This window comes from Arachis ipaensis, chromosome B8 (assembly GCF_059453495.1).
Source record: "Arachis ipaensis isolate K30076 ecotype BB chromosome B8, ASM5945349v1, whole genome shotgun sequence".
Taxonomy (NCBI): Eukaryota; Viridiplantae; Streptophyta; class Magnoliopsida; order Fabales; family Fabaceae; genus Arachis; species Arachis ipaensis.
In genome coordinates this window covers 140080007-140093915 of record NC_142443.1, presented here as the reverse complement: position 1 = coordinate 140093915, position 13909 = coordinate 140080007, and the positions used below count along the sequence as shown (strand labels likewise).

The 13909-nt window shown below is 29.1% G+C and overlaps 1 protein-coding gene across 1 annotated transcript; it reads right to left on the bottom strand.

Annotated features, from left to right (window-relative positions):
- Positions 1 to 461: 461 nt before the first annotated feature.
- On the bottom strand, positions 462 to 1845 carry LOC107612003 (defensin-like protein 1). The gene is made up of 2 exons (XM_016313851.3): positions 1685 to 1845; positions 462 to 827 (listed from the first exon to the last, which is right to left on the bottom strand). Exons 1-2 carry the CDS (start codon positions 1746 to 1748, stop codon positions 661 to 663), a joined length of 231 nt encoding a protein of 76 aa, XP_016169337.1. The 5' UTR covers positions 1749 to 1845; the 3' UTR covers positions 462 to 660.
- Positions 1846 to 13909: the final 12064 nt, after the last annotated feature.

Here is a 13909-nt window from a genome sequence, read left to right as displayed (position 1 = left end):
TAGCATTTTGAACCCACTTTAATTGGCAGGATAGTCTGGCCCACCCCGTTTATGGTGCAGGCCTAGGTGGGGCGGGACGGATTGGGACGGACCGACCCGCTTTGCCACCCCTAATAATTTTTAAATAATTGTCTTTTAAAAGACAATTTTTATAAACTACTATTAAAAAGTAAAAGATTTACCAACTAAATCTTAATATATATATTTATATTTTATAATACAAAAGACAATTTTTGTTTAATTTTATTTTTTATTTTTTGTTAATCACTTCAATAATGTAAAAAATAGAAGGTACATACATAAGAATACACATATACTTAATAATATAATCCAAAAAAAGAAAATTTATTTTTAATTTTCGGAAAAAAAAATTAAAATTACCTCCAACTATGCAATAGTACCATTATATTTTAATATTCATAAAACAAAGGCGGTGAATATTAATTAAATTTGGAAGCCACTAACAAAATTAAAATCATATATAGCTGCCACTGATTAATTATTTGCTGCAATAATTAACTGAAAGACAAGCACATCATAAAGATCAAGCTAGGTAGCTACCCCTCCCTTCAAAAGGTTGAGTAGAATTACAACTAATTAACAAGTTTATTTGCATCCAAATGATTATATTATATTCCATAACCGGTTGAAAGTAATTAATTAACAAAGCTTAGTGCAAAAGCAGCGGCGGCGAAACCCGCGGCAGCGGCCACCGGAAAAGCCCTCGTTCCGGCAAACTAGAGCACAGTTGTGGTCACCCCAGCATCCACCCTTGAACATGTGGCTCTTTGACTGACACACTCTTCCCTCTGTATGCACCACCATTTCTACAACACAATAATTATTATATTTGAGTCACGAGCAATATTATATGACCATTAAATATTATCATTTTCAGTTAGTATTTAGTTAATAATAATTTATATTTATATTTACAAAAATTTTATATGCAAGAAGCATATAATTTACATATATATTTATCAGAATTTACACATATAAATTAATACAATTTGTGTCTATAATTTTTAAAATTTTATATACATAAATTAATAAAATTTATTTATTAAAGACTATTTAATATTTGTGTTAGTTAAATAATGATAAAAAATACTAAAACTTGCTTACTCCCAAAAATTTCTCTAAGACAATGGATTATTTGTACAATGTGTACAATGGTTATTGAGTTACAAAATGAACATCTCCCATACTATCTAGAATAACCATCCGAGTACTAACGATAATAAACATCTTCCCAAGGGTTCACTAAGGCTCGAACTCTTAACCTTTTGAATCTAGTGCTCTAATACCATGCATGATACCACTCATCCCAAAAGCTTCAACTGATGGGAAAAGGCAACACTAATAATTATATTTCTAATACTCTCTAAACTTCTATTGTGCACATTGTATAAATATTCCATTGGCTCCCCATACTTTCCCATTTTTTTCACATATATATAGATGTTGATGTGAAATTCTTTTTCAAGTATTAGCTCTACAAAACTTATTAGTGACTAAGTAATTTTGTGTATTATTTAAAAATATTATTTTAATTTTGAAAAGACTTTTTATCATAGTAAGTACCATAATAATAACAATAATAATGGTGGTAGACTCCATCATATACAAGATAATAATTAAGAACATATTAAATTGTTTGAAGAGAGAAAGTGATAGATCTTACGAGCAGCAAAGATAACAATGAGAAGGAAGAAGAAGAACCCAAGGGATGATGGTTTCCTCTCCATGGTTCTAATGCTAATCCAAATTAATTAAATTAATTAATTAACTTGTTCTCTGTTGTGTAATAATGTGTAATAATATATATGATTACTTGGAGTGAATGAAATGAGAGTGTTGGGTATATATAGTTGAATTGATCGATGCCTTTGTTGAGTGGGGTTGGGGACATGCATGAATGAACATATTTATTTAATATTTAATTGGTTCCGAGGCTTTATTTGAAATTTAAAATTTATTGTGTGGGGTGCCATATATGTTCACGTGAGATATCAATGTCTCTGGCTCTCTGCTGCATTCTATATATATATAGATTAAACTTTTCAAATTTCATTCTTGAATCTTCCATAATAAGGTAATGACATGTGATATAGTGGTATTTATTATCACACATGGACAATTAGGTAAATAGTAATGTTATTTATGTTTTTTAGATTAACTTTTAATATATATATTTTATAAATTGTTAAAAATTTAAGAAAAAAAATATTTTTTAAAAAAATATCCATTAACAAAAATTTTATTTTTTATTATTAAATTTTTTTTACCAAAATATTCTTTAATAAATTATTTTTTTATTGATTAAAATTTGCTTATCACGTTGCAGCTGACGTGTCATATCTCATTTATACTGTAAATAAGATACATGTAATGTCATCTCGTTTACAGTATAAACGAGATATGACTGAAAACGTAAATTGATAAATATTTTTAAAAATATTTATTTCGGTAATTATTATTTTTATTTTATTTATTTAAATAAAAAATCCAATATAAAATGATAATATTTACGAACTCGAATAATATAAAATTAAAGTATGTGAAGTGAAGCTTTTGCATGATCACGTGAATCCTAAAGGATAAAGACACAACTTATGAGTACTTGCACTACTGGTGTCAGCTATATTGTTCTTAAAGGCTCGGAATATTGTTGTAAGTACATTCACGTGTAAGTGTGCCAATTCAATCCGAAGAATAATCCTTAAAAGAATTATAAAAAAAAGAAGGAAAAAAGAAAAACCCTTAAGAGGGTTCTATAGATCTAAGTGCGAAGCAAAATCTCTTTCAGACTGGGATCATAAGATGAAATGATATAGATATCAATTTAAGTGAGGTGATGATTTATGATGCTTATAACTTTTTTTTTATATGATATATATTTTATCGATTTAACCATTAAATTACCATGAGATTATACCGAAATTAAATATCAATAAGTACAATGGCGAATCTTGAAACAAAATTTTGGGGGTTAAATAGAAGATAATTGTCAAGATGTTTTTGATATGAACCCATTGAAGATAAGTTTGTCTAACCTCATTTCTCTGATTTGGGTGATATTGCCAAATTTAAAGCCGTTTTTCAAGGTCTCGTTCTAAAGAATTAAGGTCAAATTCATATGCAACTCTTTAAACTTTTGAAGGTTGTATACTTGTATCTCACTTTCTTCATAATTTATTAAAGTAGAAGAACTATCTACAAGTGTTGATATTGTAAAAGTTATATGTTCTCCTTCTTGATATTAGCCTTCCTCTTAAAAAATTGCATCAATTCTTTAGTTTTTCACGATTATTTTATATAAAAATTTGAATATATATCCTGTAAAATATGTCAAAAAGAAGTTAGAAGAACAAATATTAAAATTTATAATATTTATTGAATTTTTTTATCAATTTATACAAATACAATAATATCAATACTTATTGAATATTCTAATATTTTTTATCATATAAAAAATTAAATTAAATAAACAGTAAAATATAAAATAATATCAAATTACATAAATAAAAATACCTAATTTTTTATATTTGAACTCAAAGGTAGAGAGAGTATTACTTATTGAATAGAGATCAAGATTGAACTTTGGTATTTTAAGTCATAATAAAGTATTTGAGCCAACTAAACTATTTTTTATTTTTTGAAAAAGTACTACTAATTTTTTTAACAAAAGTTTGGGGGGTCATGGCCCCTCCTTGTCTCAACTAAGCTCCGCCACTGAATAAGTATATAATTGACGAAGAACTCTTTGTTTGGATATAAAATAAGTATAAAAAACTAATTTTTAATCGGTTAATATTAAAAATATGTTGTTGGCTAATGAATTGCTGTATTTATAAAGCGAGATTCGAATATTCAACACTTACTTAAGTGAACTAGTAAGATATTCACTGAATTAACTTAAGTTGGTTGGAAGGTAGAAGATATATAATTTGCATATATGCAAGCATAAGTTGCAATTTTTTTTGTGTTTTTTACAGTAATCTCCAACTCAACAAATCAAAAATTAATTAACGGAAGATCTAAATTTTATTTAAAAATTTATTATTGGCTAATAAATTGTTGCATCGCAACAAAAGGAGTTACAACTTTTTTTTGTCAAGGTACATTTCATCATACAGGTTTTTTTACAAACATCTTTTTTTTGGTATTTTGTAATTTAAAATGGTACCAATTTACAACCAACTTTGATAGTACTTCGGGCTTTTATTCATTTCAGTTTGGGCTTTTTGCATTCCGAGCCCAAAACGATGACAACACCCCTCCCACCAAAAGAGAAATATGTAGGAGTTTTGACCCGCTTGTAATTTTGAATTATTGACCAAATAATTAGTGTTTTCATCGGGAGATGTGAGAAAAATTGATTCATATTCCATATTTTCCAAGTTAGAAATAATAGCCTAATTCATTTTAAAGTTTAAAGTATAAAGAGATAAGCTACATTAATAAAAACTCAGAAGAAGAATAAATTGTTTTTTATATTTATTATTATTATTATTATTTTGGATCAAAGAAAGAAAAGCTACATCAATACCAATTTATATTGTTAGCTATGCGTGAGAACTATTTTTTTTATCCATTTGTTTGCATTATTATTCCTATTCATTTTTTTATTCTAATAAAATTATCAATATTCAAATTTTATTACCAAAATTTTAATTAGTCTAGTAAAATTTTGTAAAAAAGATAATAGTATACATCTTGTTCGAAAACATACTTAAAACGAATGATAAAAAATTAGATTTTGTAAAAGAGATCGAAGATGATAGTGAAAATATTTTGTGTGTTTTTATGTCAATTTCAAAATAATAATTAAGAATATTTGTAAATATTATGATATTTAGATTAATAAGAATTTAAGTAGATTTATAAAAAATTAAAATAAAAAATACCTAAATTTAATAAAATATTTATAAAAATAAGTGATGATTTGGTGGTTATTACTCATGAATCCTTCGTTTCTAAGTAGGAGGCCACTCAGATAAACACGCCTAAAACGTCTTTTTTTAAAGATGTCTTTATGTTGTGTTTTAATTGGTTTTAGTATAATTTATTCGGTGTTCCTCATCACATATTATTAAATTCCTCAAAAGATTTTCTTTCCAAAAACAATAAAAAATATTTAATTTGGACTAAAACAAAAAAGGTAATAGATTAACTATTAGATTTTTTTTAAAAGATTATTTACATAAAAAAATATATCACATTCATCAATATATATATATATATATATATATATATATATATATATATATATATAAGTTCTTAAAAAATTTTATAAATAAAAAAATAATTAATTTTTATTCGTATAATATATAAAATAATTACTATATTATTATTATATTATAGATTAAAATTTACTAATTTAAAATTTGTTTTTATTTTTAATATAAGCATTAAAAATAAATAATTTTTTTATAACAAGATATATTGTAATAAAATATATATAATATTAATTAGTTTTTAAAAAATTCTGAAAAGATGGTTTTTTCTAATAAAGTGTTATTAAAAAATTAACATTATAAAAACTAATTTTAACCAATATGATATAATATGATATAATAGGTTATTAAATATATTTAATACAAAATACATTGAATATAAATTTTTATTGAGTTTAAATTTTAAATAATTTTTAATTAAATTTCGAATATTTTTATTTTAAAGAGTTAGAATATTTTAACATCATTTTTTTCATATCTTTTTAATTGAGTCTTTGATTTTTTAAATTATAAACCTTATTTATAATTAAGAGTAATATTTTAACACCACCAATTAGTCACACATATAAAAATACAAGAACAATTCTATTGTCATAATTATAATCTAACTTTATAAGCAATACAATACAATGAAACTATATATAAGTAATATAATTAAATTTTATCTACATCTATAGTCACATTTCATAAATAATATAATTAAATTATATTTATGTTTATAATTAAAATATGAATAAAAATACAAAAAATATCAGGATGGTTAATTTTTTTCATTCATAATTTTTTATTATTTTTGTTGTGAAAAATTTAATTATTTTAATAATTAATTATTTTTTAAAAAAAGATAATTGAATAACACAAAAAAGTCTTATTAAGAGTAATTTATTTATATATGATTAAAAAATAATTGAATAATTATATACGGTAAAAAATTAATATTATTAAAAAATAAAAATAAAAATTATTTTAAAATTAAAAATAAAGTTTATTTAAAAATAAAATTAAAAATCATGGTTTTTTTTCTTTTTTCCAAAATTTATCTACGAGTAATTCTGTAAATATTTTATGATGAATAAAAATATTAAACTCATACTAAAATTTATTCTAATAAATTTTATTTTTATTCTACTAAACGTTAAATAAATTATTGAAAAGAATTTTGTTTCCTCTATTAGAGAAGAATGATAAACTTCCATACTTCTATTATGTTATGGCAATAATTTGGCCTGTTATTTTTTAATGTAGATAATAATAATAATAATAATAATAATAATAATAATAATAATAATAATAATAATAATAATAATAATAATAATAAAACAAGTATATCACAGTAAAAAAGAAAGCACGTCACCAAATAATTTATCATCCGAATTATATATGAATCAAATTGATAATATGAGAGCTAACACTACAAAAATCGACAACAAAGTTAGAGACTTACAAAACCTTTCTTAAGATCATAGAAAAAAAACGTTTATATTTGTGTGATATACAAAGCAATTATCATATTATTATTATTATTATTATTATTATTATTATTATTATTATTATTATTATTATTATTATTATTATTATCATATATATATATATATATATATATAAGCAAAAAAAGTCCAACTGTATGTTTTAAAGTAAAATTTTTTTTAATATTTGATTAAATGTTCTTGTATTTAGTACTTTTTTTTGCACTTCCTCTTAGTTAAAAATATAATCATTATAATTTTTTAGTTATTATTGCTAGGGGTGTTTACAGATGGGGTATGGCTGAAATTTTGATCCAATCCGCACTAAACTCATTAGATCAAATTCGATATTCGCACTTTTTATGTTTGGATCAGATATCAAATATATCCATAAAATAAAAAATATAAAAAAATTTTATTTTTATAAAAAAAAGTCAATAATTTTTTTGTTTACTTTTTTAAACATATTTACTTCTATCTGATTAGAGTGTGGATCCGATTCGATCCAATCCGATAATCTTACAGATCAGATCATATTCTCAAATTACAGATCAGATACGGATAAATACTGTGGATTTATATGGATATGATCTAATCTATGAACACCCCTAACTATTACTATAGGTTCATTGTTGCAAAAGAATGTTTCTTTTATTATAAACTATTATTAGATTTTAATTACCATTAAAACAACTGAATGGTCAACTTAATTACCATTATTATATCCATAGTTGTAAAAACCGAACTGGATCGGTTGGTTCGACCAAAAAACTAGTGAACCGGACTAGAACTGGTAAGAACCGATGCAAACTGGTCTAACCAAACTGGTCTGCTTGAAAAAAATTTTAAAATGTCTCCACAAGGTCTCGAACCAAGAACCTTGGAGCAAAAGTAACCTCTACTTGCCACTTAGTCATTGCACTTCTAAGTACTATATTTGACAAATACTAATTATATAGTATACATAAATATCTAATTTAATTTAATTTTTGTTTTTTCTATTTTTAAAATTAATTATATTTTAATTATATACCATTATTAATATAAATATAAATTTCACTAAAAATTTATTAATTTACTTGATCTATTTTATTGCTAGTATTGTGATTAAGGTTATTTGTTTTGATGTTAATGTTAAAATCTACTGATATTATAGTTAGATGATAGGCTTTGTGAATTAATTATTTTTTTATTGTGTCAAAATAAGATACTATTGTAGTATTAAAATTTTATGGTTTTTTTTATATTAGTTATTTTTAGAAGTTGAGACTTGATTCTTCATAAAATGTTAGTGAAGATATGCATTTCAAATTTTAATTTTAAGTTTTTAACTATTTTATATTTTATATTTACGTGAGACCAGTTTTATCGGTGCAACCAGTGATTTATCAGTTGAACCAATAAACCAGTAAACCAGTAGCTTGATCGGTTCGATCACTGGTTCAGTTCTAACAATTATATTTCAATCTAATTTCAAAAATTTCGATTTACTCAATTTAATAGTTATGACTCACAATTGATTCCTAATCAAGCAACAACAAATTATGTCTCCCAATTGGTTCCTAATCAGTTCTAACAATTATGTCTCCCAACTTAATAGTTATGACTCACATTGGTTCCTAATCTTATTTTTGTCACTGTCTCACAAAATCGTTAACGACATGTTGAAATGGACTAACGACTGCTACATTATACATTCTAGCAACTATTTGATGTGACAATTGAAATTTTTTTACCTTATTTTTTATTTTCAACTAAACACTTAAAACCCTAATATGAGTCACGGATACCTAAGTTAAAAAATCAAACTAAGTAAATTGAAACTTTAAAAATCAGATTAAAGCTCGAATATAACTTCAAAACAGAACTTTAACTTATGTAGTGATTAATTTAAATGAAAATCAAATAAATCAAAATTCAACATAATTTTTATCAATGTTTTTAAATTCGAAATTTCTATACCAAAATTAACTAGAATTTTTCTTTAAATTAAAAATTTAATGAAATAGTGACTTTAATTATCTTAACCAATGTCCTAATTAATTGCTTTTATGTCTTAAAAAAACCGTATATGAGAAAAAAATAATTAATTTGTCTACTTTAATAAATAGTTATTTTACTAAAATGAGAAACTATTTTTTTAAAATTTTTAAGAACTAATTAATATTATATATATTTTGTTACACTACATTTAATTATAAAAATTTTATTTATTTCTAATACTTATATTAAAAATAAAAAAAAAATTAAATTAGTGAATCTTAATCTATAATATAATAATAATATAGTAATTATTTTATATATTGTACGAATATAAATTAATTATTTTTTTATTTATAAAAATTTTTAAACGTTTGAGCTTGTTTTATATATATATATATATTTATGAATGTGATATATTTTTTATGTAAATAATCTTTTAAAAAAATCTAATAGTTAATTTATTACTTTTTTTGTTTTAGTCCAAATTAAATATTTTTTAGTGTTTTTGGAAAGAAAATCTTTTGAGGAATTTAATAATATGTGATGAGGAACACCGAATAAATTATACAGAAACCAATTAAAACACAATATGAAAACATCTTAAAAAAAAAGACATTTTAGGCGTGTTTATCTGAGTGGCCTCCTTCTAAGTAATGAGTGATTTTTTCTTTAGTATATGAAAAATTAGTAAAGTTATGGTAGCTACCCCTTATAAGGATAATATCATAAATAATGGAGGGGATAGCTTTGAAAAGTTAGTGATGATTTTTTCTTTATTGATCATATCTTTTTTTTTTTGGTGAGTGGATTGGACAATTTCCAATTTTAGGTACTCTAATGGATTGAACAACCTCTAATTCTAACTATCCTAATTGGACAACTTTTAATTTTAAGTACACAACACATCTAAACATTTCTCACATATTTATCACATTTTTTTTTTCTCAAATACATCCTCTAGAGTTTAAATTTTAGATCTTAGTAGTGGAGAGGGAGTGAAACGCCACCTGAACTAAAGCTCTTCGACCTGACCATATCTCCTTAAATGCTTCTTATTCAGTTTTGGGCGGGAGAGTCATATTTATATGTATTTATTATTACAATCAAACATGATTGATGCAAACTCTTTTACTGCCGCAACAACCACCGTTAACCACCGTCAAAATGACTCACTCTAAGACGACTACGGCCGCCCAAAACAAACGGGCAATAATAATACAAATTAAATTAAACCAATCCATGCATATTATTATGTACTAGGCTAATAATAATTGAAGTTGCCATTGATTATGATAGTGTGGGTGGCAGAGTAAGGGTTGAAGAAGTATGTGAGAAGAGTCCAAAAGATCATTAAATTCTAGAAGAGCTGAGCTGAGTCAGCAAGAGTTAGTTGCAAGTAGTGGGTTAGCATACTTTTGTTAGTGATTCTATTAGAGTTAGTTAGAGAGTGTGATACGGCATGTTAACATAAAGGGAAGTTCATGTAAATATGTAATGCATGATTCTATGTGGAGTTAGGTAGAGAACATGAAAAGCATGAGAGTATGCTATGTGGAGTGGGTAGATGTGGGAAAATATCCATGGATGAGGGAGAAAAATGAGATGGGTCACCAAACCTCACAGATTCTTCACGTTATTTTTAAGTTATATTAATTTCTTTTTTATATTTATTTTTTTAATTTTTTCTCTAGTAGGAAGGTGAGGCTTACCAACCATGTCCATAAAAATTGACATGCTCAGCTTAAAATGACATAGCTGTGTTGGATGAGACAGAGAGGTTGGTTGAAATTTGAAAATGACAAATATAGGTGAAGATACGCATCATTATTACCTATATAAATATTTTTTTTTTAATTTTATATAATATAATTTTTTATTTAATATTGCTAAAAATTTAAAGGAATCATGTATTATTGGGCTCTTTTTTTTTTGATATGGCAGGAGTGTGAGTTGTGTTTGGTTATGGTGTATATAAGTGTTAGACACAGGTGTGAGACAGACTTTTCTAAACAATGGCAGAAAGAAATCGGACCGTCCGAATTCTTTATTAAAAAATTCATTGACCACAAATCGGACCGTCTGATTAGTTTTATTTGTTTATTTTTTTTTTCTTAAAATCAAAACGACCCTCCGTTTACACTTTTGTTTTTTTTTTTTAAATCTTAAAATGAAAACAGACCCTCCATTTAAACTTTTTGTTTTTTTAATTTTTTCTTAAAATGAAAACGGATCCTCTATTTTTAGAATTTTTTTTAAATCAAAACGGACCCTTCGAGTTTTATTAAAAAGTGTTTTTTTTTTGTAGATACCCTCTAATTGGACCGTTCGAGTTTCTTATTCTAAATTTTTCGGTCTAATTTCAGCCCCCTGACACCACATACAGGAAAAGCACCCCTATTCTTAAAAATAAAAAGCAGTATTATTGTTGTGACCTCATATACGACTTTTTTATATAATTAAACATTAGAAAAGCTTTTATTCCCATAATACGCACGCCCAATTCGTGCATAGCGGTCGCGAAATGGAGTTTGCCTTAAATTCACGTGTGACCCCCACGAAATGGCGCAATCGCAACAGCTTTTTCCATGTCCTTTCTGCCATCAACGAAATGGAGCCAAGTCAATGACGGCGCACACAAGGTGGTGCACCTCAGGGGCAGTGAATGCGAATTGGCCAACCTGCTAGCGGCGCCAACGAAATGGAGAATCTCGTGCGTGGCGCCCACGAAAAAGTGGTCAAAGTACATGTTGCAGAAACCGTACCTCACGTGCATTGGCTATGTTGGGAGGCATGAAACACTTGGGAAGGGAACCAAGACCATTATAAAAGAGTTGTGGGGAGGGGACCTCATGCACGGTTGAATTGAAGGGAACATATGGTTAAAAAAAAATTGTATAAGTGGTAAAAGGAAGGTAGGAGAAGTTGGTAGTGCTGAAAAAAATTTTTTAATATGAGTGGGGGAGGGGTTAACGCAGAGGAGAACTTGAACCGGTTGGACGAACATCATATAGCGGCACATTTATTCCATAAGGTTAGTTTACGTCATTAAGTTGATAATTGTCGTTAACGATTATTAGACATAATTTTTTCCACGTTTAAAATTTTTTTTAGAGTATTTTGATTTATTGTATTTCTTTCTACCTTCTGTTGCAGCCGACACGTGTCCTTACTCCTCATGGCACGCTCGTCGATGTTTTCATGATGGATCCTACGGATCCAAGCATGGAAATTAGGCGGCAGAGGCTTGAGCCTTATCTGAGACGTACGGGATTTTACCACGCCTCTTTGATCAAGCGCTTCGAGTACGACAATCCACTTATTAGTGCCTTCGTTGAACGATGGCGACCGGAGACACACACCTTCCACCTCCCTTGGGGCGAGTGTACGATAACCCTAGAGAATGTAGCAATGCAGTTAGGGTTACCTGTTGATGGTCATCCCGTTAGTGGTACTTTGAGGTCATGGAGCAAGTTTCACCAAAGAGATATTTGGGAATGGTGTCATGAACTTCTAGGTGAGGTTCCTGCCGGCCACGTAGGGACAACAAAGTTCAACATAAAGCTGAAGTGGCTCAGAACTCGTCTTCAGCAGATGCCGCTTGACTTAGAAGATAATGGCCTCATGCAGTACGCACGGTGTTACATACTTTACTTGTTGGGAGGAGTGCTTCTTCCAGACAAGGCGAACAACACGGTGCATGTTCGATATCTGCCGTTATTGGCTGACTATGATGCCATTTGCACCTACAGTTGGGGGAGCACCATCCTCTGTTGGTTATATCGTGCTATGTGCTTAGCAACAGATCCAGTGTTGAGGGTATGGCCAGTTGTCATACGTTGCTCATGCCGTGGATATACTACATATTACCTTTTTTGGCACCGAATGTCACAACAGCGTATAGTTTTCCTTTAGCCACGAGGTATGGTATATGTCTTCCCACTTTGTGACTTTTATCAGATATCCTTTGCTGTTGGAATTTATTTTTTTTTTATTTTTTTCCTTGTCGAATAGGTGGGCAGGCAAAAAAGGACAAAATGACTATGCTGAGCAGCGCTAATTGAGGCACCGTCTAAGGTTGGACAATCTGCAGGTGGATGAGGTTGGTGCTGGTTGTTATTAATGTGTTACCAACAACTGTGTATATGCCTTTAGTGACCCGGTTTCTTTTATGTGTAGTTTGTTTGGCAGCCGTACATGGACCCCCGGATTCTCTCTAGAGTTCCGGCTAAATTCCTCGGCCACCCACATGGAGACTTTTATATGGCCGTTGTGCCTCTCATATTTTTCAGGTGGATTGAGATCCTAAATGTTGACCGAGTGTTGCGTCAATTTGGGGGAAAGCAAGGACCTCCAAACCCTCTGCTTAATATTGATACCTTCCATTGACAGTTGGCCCGCAATGATGACGGATGGTGGCCGATTAGACTATCCGAGTGGTTTGAGGTATGGGCGAACCAGCGAAGTGATGCATATAGGCTGCGTATTGATCGTGCAGATACATCGCGTCCCAGTCAAGATTACTATAGGTGGTACTGTGACAGAACAAGGAGGTTTTTGTCTGCCCCTGATGCATTCCATGATCCGAGGCAGGAAGTTGTCCCCGCAGGCGCACCGGAAGAGTATGGAAGAGGCCCCGTGGTTAATTTGCCGCCGGTTCCACGAGACCATCGTCGTCGCCGTCCTCGCAGATGTAGAGTTGAAGAAGATGCTGACCCTGGGGAGGATAGGCCGGATGTACCGGTGGAAGACCGCCCCGAATTTGAGCCAGACATGGGTTACCCACCACAGCCTCCTCCAGTTCCAGGGGACTACTACCACCCGCAGCCTTTTGTTCAACCGGAGCTAACCCAGCCATCTTCGATTCAGCATTTTATGCCATATCATAGTAGCTACGAGGTTGGTGGTTCATCACAGGGAGGTACACAGGACTTAATTGATTCTATTGACAGAGTTGGGTGGACAAATTTCTCTTCTTTTTTCGACGGTTTGGACCATTTCATTCCTTAGCAAGCATCCCCGCATACACCAACAGATCTTGCACTCGCCTTGCCCCGATCCGACACTGAGACTCAGCCTACGCCTGCGGGGAGGAGAGCTACCTCCATCTGTGACACAGCTGGCTCTGCACTCCGTCCCTACGACGCTATGCAGATGCAGGGCCGACGGCTTTCTTACACTGGGGCTGATGTTAGCGTGGACGAGGACGAGGGACATGATGGT

What these genes read in the sequence shown, in the direction of transcription:
- LOC107612003 (XM_016313851.3), bottom strand. Translation starts at nt 1,748, where the DNA reads ATGGAGAGGAAACCATCATCCCTTGGGTTCTTCTTCTTCCTTCTCATT. An exon ending in CATTGTTATCTTTGCTGCTC is followed by an intron (nt 828 to 1,684) that starts GTAAGATCTATC and finishes ATTGTGTTGTAG; the next exon opens with AAATGGTGGTGCATACAGAG.